The sequence below is a fragment of the Erinaceus europaeus genome, chromosome 5 (assembly GCF_950295315.1).
Source record: "Erinaceus europaeus chromosome 5, mEriEur2.1, whole genome shotgun sequence".
Lineage (NCBI taxonomy): Eukaryota > Metazoa > Chordata > Mammalia > Eulipotyphla > Erinaceidae > Erinaceus > Erinaceus europaeus.
In genome coordinates this window covers 121,954,967-121,971,577 of record NC_080166.1, presented here as the reverse complement: position 1 = coordinate 121,971,577, position 16,611 = coordinate 121,954,967, and the positions used below count along the sequence as shown (strand labels likewise).

The 16,611-nt window shown below is 42.6% G+C and overlaps 1 protein-coding gene across 4 annotated transcripts in view; it reads left to right on the top strand.

The window, feature by feature from the left end:
- The window catches only part of ATP8A2 (ATPase phospholipid transporting 8A2), a 641,523-nt gene that overhangs the window by 581,151 nt on the left and 43,761 nt on the right, over positions 1-16,611 (top strand). For all 4 annotated transcript variants that reach the window (XM_060191722.1, XM_060191724.1, XM_060191721.1 and 1 more), the window contains exons 34-35: positions 5,954-6,042; positions 12,182-12,286. In XM_060191722.1, the coding sequence (XP_060047705.1) occupies positions 5,954-6,042; positions 12,182-12,286 (194 nt within the window). The remainder of the gene's footprint in view (positions 1-5,953; positions 6,043-12,181; positions 12,287-16,611) is intronic.

Genomic DNA, 16,611 nt, shown 5'->3' with positions numbered 1-16,611 from the left:
GTCAGCATGGGTATAATTCCACACTGTTCCCACCACCAGAGTTCTGAATCCCCATTCTCCCCACTGCAAACCATCACAGTTCCCCGAAAGTTGGGAATAGAGTAGATGAGGTTAGGGTCTTAGGGTAGAAGAAAGCTAGGAAGTCCATTTTAGGCATGTTCATAGAGGAACACAACTATGGTAGTTTTGCTTGAGTTTGATAGCTAGCCTGAAGTTGGATTAAAAATACTGTCTTAGGGGGCCGGACAGTAGTGCAGCGGGTTAAGTGCACATGGTGCAAAGTGCAAGGACTGCTGCAAGGATCCTGATTCAAGCCCCCGGCTCCCAACCTGCAAGGAGGTCTCTTTACAAATGGTGAAGCATGTCTGCAAGTGTCTGTCTTTCTCTCCCCTCCTGTCTTCCCCTCCTCTCAATTTCTCTCTGTCCTATCTAACAACAGCAATAACAACAACAATAATAATAGCAACAAAAGGGAAAAAATAACCTCCAGGAGCAGTGGATTCAGGCATCGAACGACAGTGATAATCCTGGAGGATATATAATATATATGTATGTATATTGTCTAGGGAGTTGAGAGGTAGCGGTGCAGGTTAAACTCAGGTGGTGCAAAGGCCAAGGACCAGCGTTAAGGATACTGGTTGGAGCCCCTGGCTCCCTAACTGCAGGGGAGTCGCTCACAAGCGGTGAAGCAGGTCTGCAGGTGTCTGTCTTTCCTCCTCTCTGTTTTCCCGTCCCCTCTGTCCTATCCAACAACGACGACAACAATAACTACAACAACAATAAAACAAGGGCAACAAAAGGAAATAAATAAATATTAATATATATGTATACACACACACACACACACACACACACACACATATATATATGGTCTGAAAAAATGGTGTTAGCACTGAGAAAAGGTTAGGGCAGTGAGCAGCTCCCATTCTTGAAAAAATTTCTGTGGATGAAATTAACTATCTGCCTCTATCCACCTGCTCCAGGGCGTATATATATATATATATATATATATATATATATATATATATATATATATAACCAGAGCCCTTGTAGCCTCTTCTTCTTCTAGCGTTTGCCCTTCTTCCATAGCCAGTCAACAGCGTCAGGTTGAGCCTGATGTAAAGTTTCGAGACCTCCTTTGAATCTGGAGAGGTGGCAGTCGTTGACTATGTGGGTCATAGTCTGTCTGTAGCCACAAGGGCAGTTCGGGTCATCTCTGGCTCCCCAGCGATGGAACATAGCGGCGCACTGGCCATGGCCTATTCGATAGCGATTGAAGAGGGCCCAATCATAACGTGCTAGGTCAAAGCCAGGTTGACGCTTGCAGGGGTCTGTGATGAGGTGTTTGTTCTTTACCTCAGCTGACTGCCAACTCTGTTTCCAAGAGTCTGGAACAGAGAAGTTCAGTGTAGGCGTAGGGGACCAGATTGGGTGACGAGACCTCAAGCGTTGGACAGGGTGGGCGAAGATATCCGCGAAGATATTGGCAGGTCCAGTCGAGCGTAGACGTGGGAAATGAATTTAGATGATGCCGCATCCCGACGAATATCTGGCGGGGCGATGTTGCTAAGAACTGGCAGCCATGGAACCGGGGTGGAACGGATGGTTCCAGAAATGATCCTCATGGAGGAATATAATTTGGAATCAACCAAGTGGACATGGGGGCTACGGAACCATACTGGGGTACAGTATTCTGCAGTGGAATAGCATAATGCCAGAGATGATGATCGTAGTGTGGAAGCGCTCGCGCCCCATGAGGAGCTGGCCAGTCTTGCAATGATGTTATTCCTCCCGCCCACCTTTGCTGCAGTTTTTATGAGATGTTCGTGAAATGACAGGGTGCGATCGAGAGTAACGCCAAGATAGACTTGCTGGGCTTCATGCCGGATTCTCGTATTGCCAAGCTGCACATTAAGCTCACGCGAGGCCGAGGCATGGTGTAGATGGAAAACAGATGATACCGTTTTTTGCAGTGCTAGGGATTAGTCGCCATTTTTTACAGTAATCAGATATCAGAGACATGTCTTTCATGAATGTTTCCTTGAGGATGTCGAACTTGGATGCCTGAGTTGCACAGCAGATGTCATCGGCGTAGATGAACTTCCTTGAAGAAGTTTCTGGAAGGTCATTGTTAGTCTGAGCTCGCAGCTCCTGGACACAGCTGGGGACATTGCAGGTTACACTCATTTCAGGACCACTCTTTCTTGAGTGGCAGGGCAGGATAGCCCAGTTTCCCTTGAGAGACTGGGGCTGTCACATAGAAGTTTTTGTTTCCCTCTTGGATAGGTGAGCTGTTGTCTCCATCTTTATTGCAGTGGGTTCTAATTCACCCCTCACTATAGAATCCAAACTGACCTTAACTAGCTCAGGTGACACCAGCCTCCTTTTTCAAATCTCTTCTCATTTGTACTCTGTTCACGAGTGACTAAAGTTTGGCTCCTAATTTGGCTAGTATTTCCACCTACCTAAGCCTCCCTTTTTGTTCAGTTCACCACAATGGATTTCTGTAGGTGAGGCACTTAACTGGTTAATAGTTACCACTAGCTAAAGACAGTTAACAGAGGGTAAGGTATTCCCAAAACAGTGTTAGCACCTCAAAAGGATTCCCTAAAAACCCCACCCCCTGTGTGGGTGGGGGCTGGGAAAAGTAATTAGTTGCCATTTATCACCCAGAGCCGCTCAGTAAATTCTGTTTGTTATGCTAAGAAACAAGAACAGTCTAGCTAAATTTAAGTGACTAAACCTGTGGCTCCAGCCAAAGTCTTAGGACTTTAGACCTCCATCTCTCAGTTAAAGTCCTGGGGGGTAGAAACATTTCTGGAGATACAACTTTAAAAATTAGTTCTATGCATGATCATCATAGCTCCAGGTTTTATAAACCAGGACCAAGAATTCTAAGTCTCTATACGACCTTTGTTCATTTGAGATGGAGCTTCCTGTTTCCAAACGACAGTTCTAAGTATGACTTCCTTAGCTATTTCAGACAATACAGTTGTTGTAATATATTATTTTAAAATAATGGTGGTCTTCAAGTGAGCTCATATATAAGATACACTCTTGCATAACTTACCTCAAACTTTCTGTGGGCCAAGCGCACTCTCAAAACAGTTATGGTGAGAGCAGAGGGCAGGAAGACTCACAACACCTACATTCAAAGGAAAACTTTTGATCCACTGCACCACCAATAGCCAGAGCAAAAACCAAAAGTGTATCTGCTCCTGGCAACCCCATTAACCTCTGTTGGAAATTGTCTTAGAAACTATATTCTCTTCCTTTTTGTTTTTTAAGGACATATTTATTTATTGTTTTTAAAAGGGAGACATACCAGAGACTTCTTAGCTCCGGCATGTGGTGTTGCCAGGGATAAAACCTAGTCCTTGGGAGTCAGGCAGTAGTGCAGTGGGTTAAGTGCACGTGTAAGGATCCCGGTTCAAGCCCCTGGTTCCCCACCTGCAGGCGAGTCGCTTCACAGGCAGTGAAGCAGGTCTGCAGGTGTCTTTCTCTCCCCCTCTCTGTCTTCCCCTCCTCTCTCCATTTCTCTCTGTCCTACCCAACAACAGTGACATCAATAACAACAACTACTACTAAAACAACAATAAATCAAGGGCAACAAAGGGAATAAATAAATAAATATTTTTTAAAAACATTAAAAAATAAACCCTAGTCCTTGGGGAGTCTCCTCTTCTCTGTCTTCCTTCCCCTCTTCATTTCCCTTTGTCCTAACAACAATGGCATCAATAACAACAACAGTAATAACTACAACAACAATAAAAAAAACAAGGGCAACAAAAGGGAAAATAAATAAATATAAAATATATTTTAAAAATAATGAAAGAAAAAAAACCTAGTCCTCAGGCATGAAGATCTAGTCTTCTAACTCACTGAGCTAGCATCCTGTCCTTACGTTTTTCTCATATATATAATATTTTCTTTGTCACTTTCGTTGTTGCATAGAAGTCTCCCATTCAGTGTAGGTATAATAATAAATCTTGTAAATACTTTTCTTGGACATATATTTCTTTCTAAGAATTTAGCACTCTCACCAGTATTTTTTTTTTAATATTATTTATTTCCCTTGCTGTTTTATTGTTGTAGTTATTATTGATGTCGTTGTTGTTGGATAGGACAGAGAGAAATGGAGAGAGGAGGGGAAGACAGAGAGGGGGAGAGAAAGATAGACACTCGCAGACCTGCTTCACCACTTGTGAAGCAACTCCCCTGCAGGTGGGGAGCTGGGGGCTCGAACCAGGGTCCTTACCCAGTCCTTGCGCTTTGCACCACCCGTGCTTAACCTGCTGCACTACGGCCCGACTCCTTCTCACCAGTATTCTTGTACTTGCTTCTTTATAGATCTCCTTATGTATTTCTTTCTTTCTCCCCACCCCCTTCCAGGATTTTCGCTGGGGCTCAGTGCCTGCACTATGAATCCACTGCTCCTGAAGGCTATTTTTTCCTTTTTGTTGCCCTTGTTGTTTAATAGATTTCTTGATGATGAATCCTAAAAGATGTCACTGATGGGTCCAAAATATGTTCAAAATATATTTCTTTTTTTTTCTTTATTGGGGAATTAATTTTATTTTTGTTTTTATTATTTATTTAATCCCTTTTGTTGCTTTTGCTGTTTTTTATTGTTGTAGTCATCATTGATGTCATTGTTGTTGGGTAGGACAGAGAGAAATGGAGAGAGGAAGGGAAGACAGAGAGGGGGAGAGAAAGACAGACACTTGCAGACCTGCTTCACCACTTGTGATGCAACTCCCCTGCAGGTGGGGAGCTGGGGGCTTGAACCGGGATCCTTACACCGGTCCTTGCGATTTGCACCACCTGCGCTTAACCTGCTGTGCTACAGCCCGACTCCCTCAAAATATATTTCTAAGAGATGTTTAGTTTAGTTTAGTTTAGTTTAGTTTTATTTGTCATCAGAGTTATTGCTGGGGCTCAGTGCCAGCACTACAAATAAACTGCTTCTGGCAGTTATTTGGCATTTTTTCCTTCTTCCTCTCTCTCTCTCTTCCTTTTTTTTCCCCTTTAAATAAAAAAGACAGAAACGGGGGGTGGGGGGGCAGAGACACTTGCAGACCTGCTTTACCACTTGTAAAGCTACTCCCCTGCAGGCAGGAGCTGGGGCTCAAACCCAGGTCCTTGCACACAGTAATGTGTGTGCTCAACTGGGTATGCCGCTGCCCAGCCCCATATTTTTTAGGTTTTTTTAAAATTTTTTTTTTCAATAAGCAAGCAACCTCTTTTTCTTTCATTTCTTTTTAGAAAAGGAAAAATGGCACCAAATGCCAGGGTTGGAGTTCAACTTTTTGACCCTGATCTTCAGTGCTTCTCAGTTTCATTGTCATAAAATTCTGAGTACTACAAAAGCTCTCTGATGGAGTTCCAAGGCCAGATTAATGTGGTCAGGACTGAGCTTTGCTAGATATGCAAGATGTGACTGCTGGGAACTGGGGTGCAGGTGGAGAAGCTGCAGTGACAGACAGAGATGCAAGTCCTCTGACAGAGTATGGATCAACTGCCTCCTCTGGGTGTTGAGACTTTGTGCTTGTACCAAGAGCCTGGTTTCAGGAATGAATGAGCCATCAAGGGAACTTGAACTAATGCATCAGTAAAGGGAATGGAAGGAGTCCAGAGAAGAAAAGTTTGTTCTGGAGGAGACTGGCAATACCAGCATACCTCTGTAGAGAATTAGGGAAGTATTCTGATGGGAGGAGGACTTGAAGCACTTTACAAAAACAGGGAACAAGAGTTGATGGAGCTCCTGGAGAGCTCAGGCTGGTGGCCCTTTCCCCTCACCTCACATTCTCTTTAGGTGCATGATTTGATTTCTGTTAACTATAAACTTCCTGTTGTTTTTGCATTTGGGATGTTTTTCATTGATTAAATTTACATCTCACTGCTTTTGAAAGAAAAAGGCACTAAGGCACTTGTCACCTTCTGTTTCTTGCAGGCAGCCATGGTCCTGAGCTCTGCACACTTCTGGCTGGGTTTATTTCTGGTTCCAACTGCATGCTTAATAGAAGATGTGGCCTGGAGAGCGTAAGTAAAAAGTGAAATCTTATCCAGTTGCCCCTGCAGTTGTCTTTTATATGAGCCTGGATGTGGGTTATAAATGCTGTGGAACATTTGAAGAAGCAGGTCTCCTTTCACTTGCCAGCAAAGGGATAAAGAGTGTTGGGTTTCTCTTTTAACCTGTGCTTCACCTTAACTTGTGGACAAGGAGTCTTTTCCCCTCTTTTGTTGCCCTTGTTGTTTATTGTTGTTATTGCTGTTACTATTGTTAATGTTGCTGTCGTTGTTGTTGGATAGGACAGAGAGAAATCAAGAGAGGACGGGAAGACAGAGGGGAAGAGAAAGATAGACACCTGCAGACCTGCCTCACCGCTTGTGAAGCAACCCCCCCCCCGTAGGTGGGGAGCTGAGGCCTCGAACCTGGATGCTTACGTCAGTCCTTGCGCTTTGTGCCATATGCGCTTAACCAACACTGTGCTACCGCCTGGCCCTGGAACAAGGAGTCTTAAGACAAACTGGGAAGGCCCAGAGAATTATCACTACTTCATGATTGGTCCTAAGAGTCTAAGTACAGACCATCCTACCAGTTTAGGAACTATGACTCAAAATGCACCACTCTTCTAATGTCATTATTTAAGTAATCACACATATCGCCTAGCTTTAAATCCAGTGCTTAAAGGGAAATTATATGTATGTACTTCATTTCAGATTATAAGAATATTGTGTTCTTCATTTTTCCAAATAACTCATGGTAGGAATCCTCTAAATACAATTATAGACTGTCACTTTACAGATTTATGAGAATATTAATCATAGTAATGAAATTATTATCACAGGTTAAATAGAAAACAATTCATGGTCAATTTTCCTTTGTATGTTTCACATGTATTATCTCTGAAATATCTTTGGTAGAGAGTTGGGTCATAGAGCAGTGGGATAAGCACATGTGGCACAAAGCCCAAGGACCTGAGTAAGGATCCCAGTTCGAGCCCCCGGCTCCCCACCTGCAAGGGAATCACTTCACAGGCAGTGAAGCAGGTCTGCAGGTATCTGTCTTTCTCTCCCCCTCTCTGGCTTTCCCTCCTCTTTCCATTTCTCTCTGTCCTATCTAACAATGATGACATCAATAACAACAATAATAACTACAACAACAATGAAAAACAAGGACAACAAAAGGAAATAAATAAATATTTTTTAAAAATAAATATCTTTTGTATAATGTAACAAAACAACTAAATTCCAAGATAATATATATTTTCATTTCATTCATAGACAAAAGATGGAATACTCTGGATGAAATCTTGTTGATTTTTGGGTGGAGAGGGGCTGAGACATCCTACAAATGGTTACCAACTTTGACGAAAATGGAGATTCTTGGGTTAACTTTACTTTGGGCAAAACACAACTATTTTAGGGCCGTAAACCAGAGAGAATTTAGCACAGGAGCCTGTGTAACCTCTGAATCCCTGACAGCCTAAGCTCAAAGTTCATAGTCACATCTGGGAACACTGTAGGCTGCACTCATTTTTCTTTCTTTCTTTCTTTCTTTCTTTCTTTCTTTCTTTCTTTCTTTCTTTCTTTCTTTCTTTCTTTCTTTCTTTCTTACTGGTTGAATTAGTCTTTTTCTATTTTATAAAAAGGAAACATTGACAAAACCATAGGATAAGAGGGGTACAACTCCACACAATTCCCACCACCAGAACTCTGTATCCCACCCCCTCCCCCTGATAGCCTTCCTATTCTTTAACCCTCTGGGAGTATGGACCCAGGGTCAACCAGTCTTCCTTGAGTGGCCCCGCCTCCCTTCTGAGGAGGCAGTCCTACCATTGCTACTTTATAGGGAGGATAAGTTCTTGGAGTGGCCCACAAGAGGGCTTATGATGATATTCCTGATGGAAGGTTAACTTTATTTTGAAATTTTGAATCCCCACACAAGGCAAGCCTACCTCTTTATGTTCTTTTTTTCCCCTTTTTCGAGCACTTTTTAAAAAGTGGTCCTCTCCCCCTTTCTTTGTTAAGTCTCCTCCATGACTGTAGTCAGGACCTGCACTGTTAAAGAATACACACAAAAAAGTTCCTGATAATCTGCTCATTTTTTCCACGAGGCTCTTTTGCTTTCTGAATGAAGAGGCTCTCTTAAATCAAATTGGGTGCCATAAGAGACCTACTCTGTTATCCTCACGAGAGACCAAACTAACACATCTTTTATTAAAATAATTGATTGATTATATGTGATACCTGGCTAAAGAGTATTTTTATTAGAAGCATGAAGTTTAAATTGTCCAGAACTATTTAATATCCTTTAGCTTGCACTCTTCCAAAATGTTTACCCATGACAGCATTCTTAGGTAAGCTGTCATGTATGTACTCTCATCTAGAAGAAATTCATTAGTATTGCTTTATAAAAATAATGTAAAGCCCAAGGCCACTGAACACAGGAACCAGTCTCCTTTTATCTGCCTGTATCTCTCATACTTATGCAGTCATCATACAATACATTCAGCAGTTCCAGAATGACTTCATTTCCTTATTATAATCCCAGATAGGCAGTTAAATGGAAAGAAAAGGTAATATGAAATTTCTATATACAAATAAACCTTGATTAAAAATAAAACTTTCTAACCAAACTAATTTGTGTGGAAGCCCATTGTATTTATATTTTCACCTACATTTGAATTTAACATTGCTTTCTAACTTGCTATACTTCTATGCAAAAGAAAGTGCCTAGGGAAGAAATGTTTCAGAAACAAAAAGATGAAAAGTTCAAGAGTCCAAGCCAATCTGTTTAATTTGAAGACTCTATTAACCTCTATATAGATAGATAGATAGATAGCTTTAGTTACTTCTGAAGGTTCATCAACAATACTCATACTTGCAGTTGGTGGTTAAGCACCCTGTGCCCCTCCTGTGACTAGTAAGTCTCTCCATGTGGGGTGATCTGAATCAAGCCACTGACCTCCAGGGATAAACTATTCGGAAACAATGGGACCCACTCAGTCCAAGCTGGGACTCAGAACCAGCCAAACCCCACCTCCTGGTGAGACCTAAATTGCATTGCTGTAGCTATGCTTACAGAAAGGCCTTTTAGACCTTTAAGTATTAGTTTTTCATCAATTTACATAAAGACTTTGACAAGAAAAATCTAAGAATCAGTTATCTAATTAATGCCTTATTAGGTAAAGATTTTAAGGAAACAATTTTAAATTGGTAACATCTCTTCTACCAGTTGGTAGATTGATAGAGATTGGTGGAAGAGTGTAGCACTTGGTACAAGTGCTGTGTGTACCAAGTGCTACACACAGAGAATAGCATCATCACCCCCAGTGCGGCAATTCAATGTCGTTGAATAGGAGGGTTGTAGGCCAGCCCATGGAAACACTGTAAATTCCTGACTAACTCTCGGACAGGTGCAATATCATCTACTGGGATCATGCATAGTGCCTGACCACATTAATGTATTTGGTGATTTGTTGAATGAGCGAATGTGGCAGGTCAGATTTGTTGTTGTAGCTGTTGTGCATAGATCAAACTACATTTCCAGTGGCCCTGCCTTCCTAGCACAAGTCCACTTCTTGATGTTGTTCCTAGACCCAGTTTCTTAGATTGTCATGCAATAGAAATTGACAAGAGAGCCAACAATTCCCAGACAAGGCTTTATTGAGGCTTGTGTCTGAATACAAGGGAATCATCTCAGACAGAAGGTCCATGGTGCTGGTGCTCCCTCTCTGAGGGGAGTCTATTGTATAGTATTAAGGGACAGGGTTGCGTGGACAGCTGGTAAGCAAATGGGGTCTTCTACTCATCATTTGGTCAGTTGGTCTGTTATCACTATACCCACATAAGCCCATGAGATAAAATGTGAAGTTAGAGGCACAAAGCATACTCAACAATACTGAATAGTGTAAATTTCAACATGATTTTTGGGCTCTTCTCTAAAACGTTCAAAGTTTCTTCATTTCTTGTTTAAATTAAAATTCCACAGTCTCTGCTTTGAACTTGAGCATTTTATCACTAATAAGTCTCAGAACTCTGCTTGATGTAAATAAGGTATTATGTGCTAAAACCTGTGTGGTTCAGTTCCCTTGTTTATTTTGGGGAAATGGAGTGACAGGCACATATACAGTGTCTTAGTCCTCATACTCCATTACAGATTAACTTGGAGTGTTCGGAGATGACCGAGCATTATCTGCTCTGACTTTCTTCCTTTGAAGGTAGAGGTTGGGAAGGAGACTATGATTTCAATATCAGGACAGCAGCTCAGTCTTCAGAATGTTCCGGTCACACTTATTTTCACTTCCTTATGGATATGCTCAATTTCTGTTTTTATTCTATCTTTTTAAGTTCTGGTACCTTACAGGATCGATTTATTTTTACTGAGGAAATGTTGTTTTACACAACTATTGTCAGCAGGATCCAGTTTCGCATCTCTCCCCAAGTAGGTGACAGTCCTCACATGTATTTATACTGAAATAAAATGAATATAAAGCTGTGTGCAATAAGGAAACCTGCCCAGCCTTGTAACAAGCCAACCTTTTTTTTTTTTGTTAACACAATTTTCCCCTCTCCAACCTGTAGCTTTCTTTTTTCTTCCTTTTTTTTTTTTTGCCACTGGGGTTATGTGTTCTGTGGGGCTCTATGCCTGTACTGTTTCTCATTGCCATGACCGGTTCTTTTCCTTTCTTTTTTGATAGTGGGTGAGAAACAGAAATAGAGAAAAAAGAGGAGAAGGTGAGAGAGACCTATAGCAGTGTTCCACTGTCGGTGAAGCTTCCCCCCTAAAGGTGGAAACTGGGACTTGAACCTAAGCCTTTTCTCATGGTAACATACACACTCTACAATGTAAGATACCACCTAACCCCCCTAACTTAGATCTTTTTTATTTACCATTGCTGAGACTTCACCACTCTTAGTCAACTGGTTTCAGAGAGAAAGAGAGAGGGAGAGAGGGAGAGAGAGACCAAGACCAAGATCATAGCATCTAAGTTTCCCCCAATGCAGTGGGGACTGAGCTCAAACCTGAGTTGTGCACATGGTGAAGCAGGCACCTTCCCAGGTGAGCTATCTCACTGACCCTCCTAATCTGTATCTTGTTAGAGACCTTTTCTTCACCTACACTGTTTCTCAGCAGTGTCTCTCCTTTAATCTCAGCTTTCAGAAGACCCTGAGATCAGCCAGTTATTCGAACATTACCAGGTGTCCCTCTTGATTTAACCAGAAAGAAGGGTGCTGCTAAGTCTCCCTCCAGTTCTATAGTAGTGTTTCCGGGTTGAGGCTGAAGTTGTAACCAGAAGGCCAGCTTGTTTTTATTTCATTAGCTGTTGTACCCTGCTGAGGCTGCCCTCTGGAGTCCCAGATGTCTGTCTCCATGAGGGAAATCTAGAAAAGCTGTGCCTGGGTAGGTGTGCTAACTCCAAATTTCAAGTCAAGGGTCTGGCATGAAGAACGCGAACTCTGGCATAGAGGATCCTCATCCTGCGTGATCAGGGCTCTTTCCACTCTGACAGAAGGAGGGAAACTGCAGGGGCCTGGTGGTGGCGCACCTGGTTAAGCACACATAGTACAAAGCATAAGTACCCACACAAAGATCCCAGTTTGAGCCCCTGCCTCCCCACCTGCTGGGGGAAAGCTTCACAAGCGGTGAAGCAGGTCTGCAGGTGTCTTTTTCTCCCCATCCCCTCTCAGTTTCTCTCTGTCGTATCCAATAATAATAGAAAAAATGGCTTCCAGGAGGAGTGCAGTCGTTGTGCTGGCACCACAGCCCCAGCAATAACCATGGAGTCAAAAGAGAGAGAGAGAGACTGAGGGCAAAGGCACAGCATACAGGCACTGGGCTGGACACTGAGAGCTTCCTCTGGATTTGCAGGTCCTGCAGTGTTAAGCTTTAGAAACAGAACCATTCTTCGGTTTGAATCACAGGGGTCCTCAGCCAGGTGTACAGGCTCTTAGCATCAAGCAGTGTTCTTTCAAGAGGGTGGCTTCTGACCTGCATGACCTGTGTGTATCTTCAGTGGAGGCTTCATGGGACTTTGAACATTCTGTGGTATCCTGAGTGTCAGTCTTGCTCTGGTAAGAGGACATGCAGATAGGGGTCAGGAGGAGAGTAACTTATTTATGACTGTATTAAGGTCACTTGTCTTATTTTCTGTATCTTTTCTTTGTGACACAGGGTCAAGCATACCTGTAAAAAAACATTGCTGGAAGAGGTGCAAGAGCTGGAGACCAAGTCCAGAGTGATGGGAAAGGCCATGCTCCGGGACAGCAATGGAAAGAGGTGGGACAGGCCTCCGGGCCTCTTTCTCTATTCCCCAGCCTCATGCTACTTTTTCTCTTCCTGGTTTTCCATGTGAATGTGTTCAAGTCCTCATGTAGTCATTCACTAAGAATGCAGTCACAGGGAGCTCTAATGACACTCTCTGTGCCAACATGAAATCAGCCTGAGTCACAGTCCCTAAGCTAGAGGTAAAACCAAGACTTGTTTGTTTGTTTGTCTGATTGTTTTCTCCCAGGTCTGGGAAGCACTGTTCCACATAGAGAAAAAGGAAACATTAGCATTCCTATCTTCAGGTAGAGACAGCAGGGTGAGCAGTTTTACTAGATCTGTAACATCAGGCCCAGTCACTGTGTTAAAGGCTGAGTACCCACCTCAAAGGCTTGCATGCTGAATAATGCAAGTTCTTAATTGCTCATAAACACCTTGTAAGAGTCCACTTCAGTCACACCTGGAATCTTGTTTTGTTTTCTTTTGAATGAGTTATTTCTCCTGGTATAGAGAAAGTATCCTGTGAGCTGCTTGCTAGCTCATGCACACATGCATGGCTCTTTATTATCCTAGTTCATCAGCCTCTTTACCCTGAAACTAAGTGGGGCATGTGGGTAGTTTTGTTTAATGTCATATGTTAATGTATTATTAGAGTGCACTTGGTTAGATTTAACCGAAGGAAATATCCCTGGTAAATTTGTAATATGCCCAGGAACAATTTGCAGTGTAACAAAGTAGCATTGTTGCTTTTGAAATATGGGATTTCTGAAAGTTATTATTACAGTCCTCCTCTAAGTGTGAGGAAGAAAAAACCTGTAGTTCATTTCTAAAGAAACATAAATCTACTCATTGAGTACTTTTAGACTTTGGTTATATTCTGGTTATTTGTGAAGTCTCCCCCCTGCAATGGGGAGCAGGAGCTTGAACCTGGGTCCTTGAACACAGTGATGTATCACTCAGCACCCTGCCCCTGCAAAGCTTTTTTGTTTGTTTGTTTGTTTGCCTCCAGGGTTATCACTGGGGCTTGGTGCCTACACTACAAATCCACTGCTTCTGGAGGCTATTTTTTCCCTTTTGTTGCCCTTGTTGCTTATCGTTGTTGTAGTTATTAGTATTGTTGTTGTTGGATAGGACAGAGAGAAGTTGAGAGAGGAGGGAAAGACAGAGAGGGGGAGAGAAAAACAGACACCTGCAGACCTGCTTCACTGCTTGTGAAGTGACGCTCCCCCTGCAGGTGGGGACCCAAGGGCTCGAGCTAGGATCCTTGTGCCGGTCCTAAAAAGCATTTTTTTAAAGCAAAGAAAATCCAAACATTTTCAGAGTATTAGGAATATAATTTCAAATAATTGCAGCTATTTTAGGAAAGGGGTTATAAAGTTTGTTGTTGAAGTTATTGGTTTTTGTGATTATGTCCTTTTTTAATAAAGCAAAGTCATTAGCTTTCATTGTACAAGATACTGTACAAGTCATAATATATATACATATATGTATACACATATACAGGAAGACAAAAATTTACTGTTTTTAATAAGCTTAAAATCCTGTTTGAGGGCAGGATTAGTCCTAAAACAGATCTGTATATAAGCACCCACAGATAAGCACATGCTCAGGGCTAAGATGTGAGCAGGACCTTTCTATCCTTACGTACTTAAAGCACTGCTTTTAGCACTTACTAGATTGGCTTTGAGACCTGAAAAGAAAACATGTATTCATGGGCCCAAAAACAGAGGGAAGCCTCTGCAAATCAAGATTAATAAATGTTTCAAATGATAAAGTTCATACCAGCCTTAATAACTGTTAAGCATAGTAAGTTTAATCACTCTTCAAAACAATGTGAAATCTCTCTGCTAATTCAAGAATTTTCAGGTATATACCATGTTGTTGAAAGATCATAATTTTTCAGTAAAATAAAAATTTTAAAGTGTGATTCAGATACTCCTTGTAAGCATTCAGTAAGAGAATGCTACAAAGGCTGAAACAGTCGGCATGCTCAATTCAGTGGGGCTGGGCATTCTTTCTGGACACTAAGGGTATTAAAGCAAGTATGGACCCTGCACTGGGGGTTGAACAGCATGAAAGGCACTCAGAAGAGGCAGCACCCTGGAGCCTGTCACACCCGAGAGCCCAAGACAGCCTTCATATTGGAGCAAGGAGGGAGGATGGGGCTTGGACTCTGAAGGGCTTGATAACCAGAAAAGAGAAGGCTGTTTATTTCTGGCAGAGGGCATAGCCTGTGCAAAGGCAGAAGTCAGATTATGCACAGGAAGCAAACCCAACTCAGTTGGAAGGGTGAGTTTGAAAGAAATATGGAGACCACTTCTGAATTCTGTCTAAGCCACTGATGATATGTGGCCTTAGGCAAGAGGTTTCATAGAATGAGAGTGTCTCTGTTATGCAAGACTGATATGTTGAGGGTGAGAACGATGGTGTGAAAGGATACTTGCCCTTAGAGCCTGATCCCTGGCAGGAATGCAAAAACGGTGCCATTAGTTTTCTGTTTGGCAGGAGAGTCATGTCCTGAAGGGAGTCAAGAGCTGTCAGCCTAGAGAGTGTGAAACCATCTTTGCTCATTGTTGATAAACAGAATGGAATGCTGGGCCAGGGAAGGGACTCAGAGCCTCGCATATATATGATACCACTTAGTGACCTCCTGGTGTCATCCATCCATAGTGCTCCCGTGTGGTGCTGGGCTTGAACCCATTGCTCACACAGGCTAAGATACACACTTTCCTGAGTAAACTATTTTGACATGCCACCACTCCATGTAATTGTTTTTTGAGAATATCTCTTATCAGGTAGGAGTAGATAGCTTGATGGTTATGCAAAGAGATTCTCATGCCTGAGGCTCCAAAGTCTCAGGTTCAGTCCCCCACACCACCATAAGCCAGAGCTGAGTAGTGCTCTAGTAAAAAAAAAAAAAAAAAGAAAGAAAGAAAAAAGAAAAAAATTCACTTTATCCTGGTCTAAGTTTACTTTCAAATGTTCAGGTGACTATCAGAAGATAATGTTTAATGGTGGTTTCCTACTACCTACATTTTAACATCACTTTTCTTGTTATTCTGTAAATGTAACCATCTTCACAGCTGATGTGATTATATGTGTGGAAGTACACACACACACATGCACACACACACACACACAAACACAGCCTGTTCTATGATTTTCTTGCCCTCTAGTAACAGTGCCTTGACTCGCTTTCATGTTCCTAGCATAAGATCGCTCTGGGACTCTACACCTCCCGTCATCCTCAGTGACACCCCACCCCACCCCAATTTGTTTTTCTCCCACCTAATTGTTCCCAGATTTTCTGGGTGGTCCATCTGCGAACTAGATAATGGTGCGGTGCTGCTCTTGGCTAGAGGGGGCTTTGTCCTGCTTGGCCCCCGGAGAATAGCCTCACAGTCCTTCCTGGATCACTCTCCTTTGCTTCTTTCACACCTGTCTGGATTCCTGCCAACTTCCTGCTGGTGGAGGCTGGGAAGAAGACCTAGGAGGGGTGGGGGAAGAGACTTCTGCTGTCCTTCCTTTTAGAGGTTTTGTAGGCCCCTTCTGTGAGTGATCATGAGCATTTTTGTCTCTTCTCAACCACCCCATCCTTATATACCGTGTGTGTGTGTGTGTGTGTGTGTGTGTGTGTGTGTGTGTGTGTGTGAAGCTGCTTATCAGACACATTGGAGAAGCTTCGTGTTTGCTGACTGACTCAACTGGCATCTTGAAGGTTGTGAGGCTAGAAGGCAAGTCTGCATTTTTGGTGCAGACTGCCAGTACGTGGTATGTTAGCTCATATTAGAAGTGGCAACAGAGAGATGCTGTTGAGAGATACCAGGCATTTGCTAGGTCTCTAGTGAGTAAGAGCCAAAATAAATCTCACTGTTAAGAACACAGGAGCTGCATGTCTGAAACTCCAGAGCCCCCAAATTCAAGCCCATTGCACTTCCACAAGCCAGAGCTGAGTGGTATTCTGGTCAGTCTCTATGTCTGTCATTCTCTCTCATAAAAATTACTAAATACATCTTGGGGGCAAAGGCACATAAGATGATTGCATCCCCCTCATGAGAAGATGACCAGTTAGGTACAGGTCCTTCCCACAGCTCACAGCCTGGCCTGCCTCAGCCTGCAGAGCCTCTACACCCCAGGTGTCCTTAAAGTCCCTAAACACAAAAGGGGCCTCAGATCAATTCTGAAAGCATTCCTTAGGGCCCCCTTAAAGGACATCTGCCAAGTCATAAAACCTAGGTCCAAGTCAATGGCAAATAATCTAGTAGTTTTTCTTGGAATGTATTCATAAGGAATAGAATAAAAATCTGCATGCATTAGTCTTAAAAAAAAAAAGATAA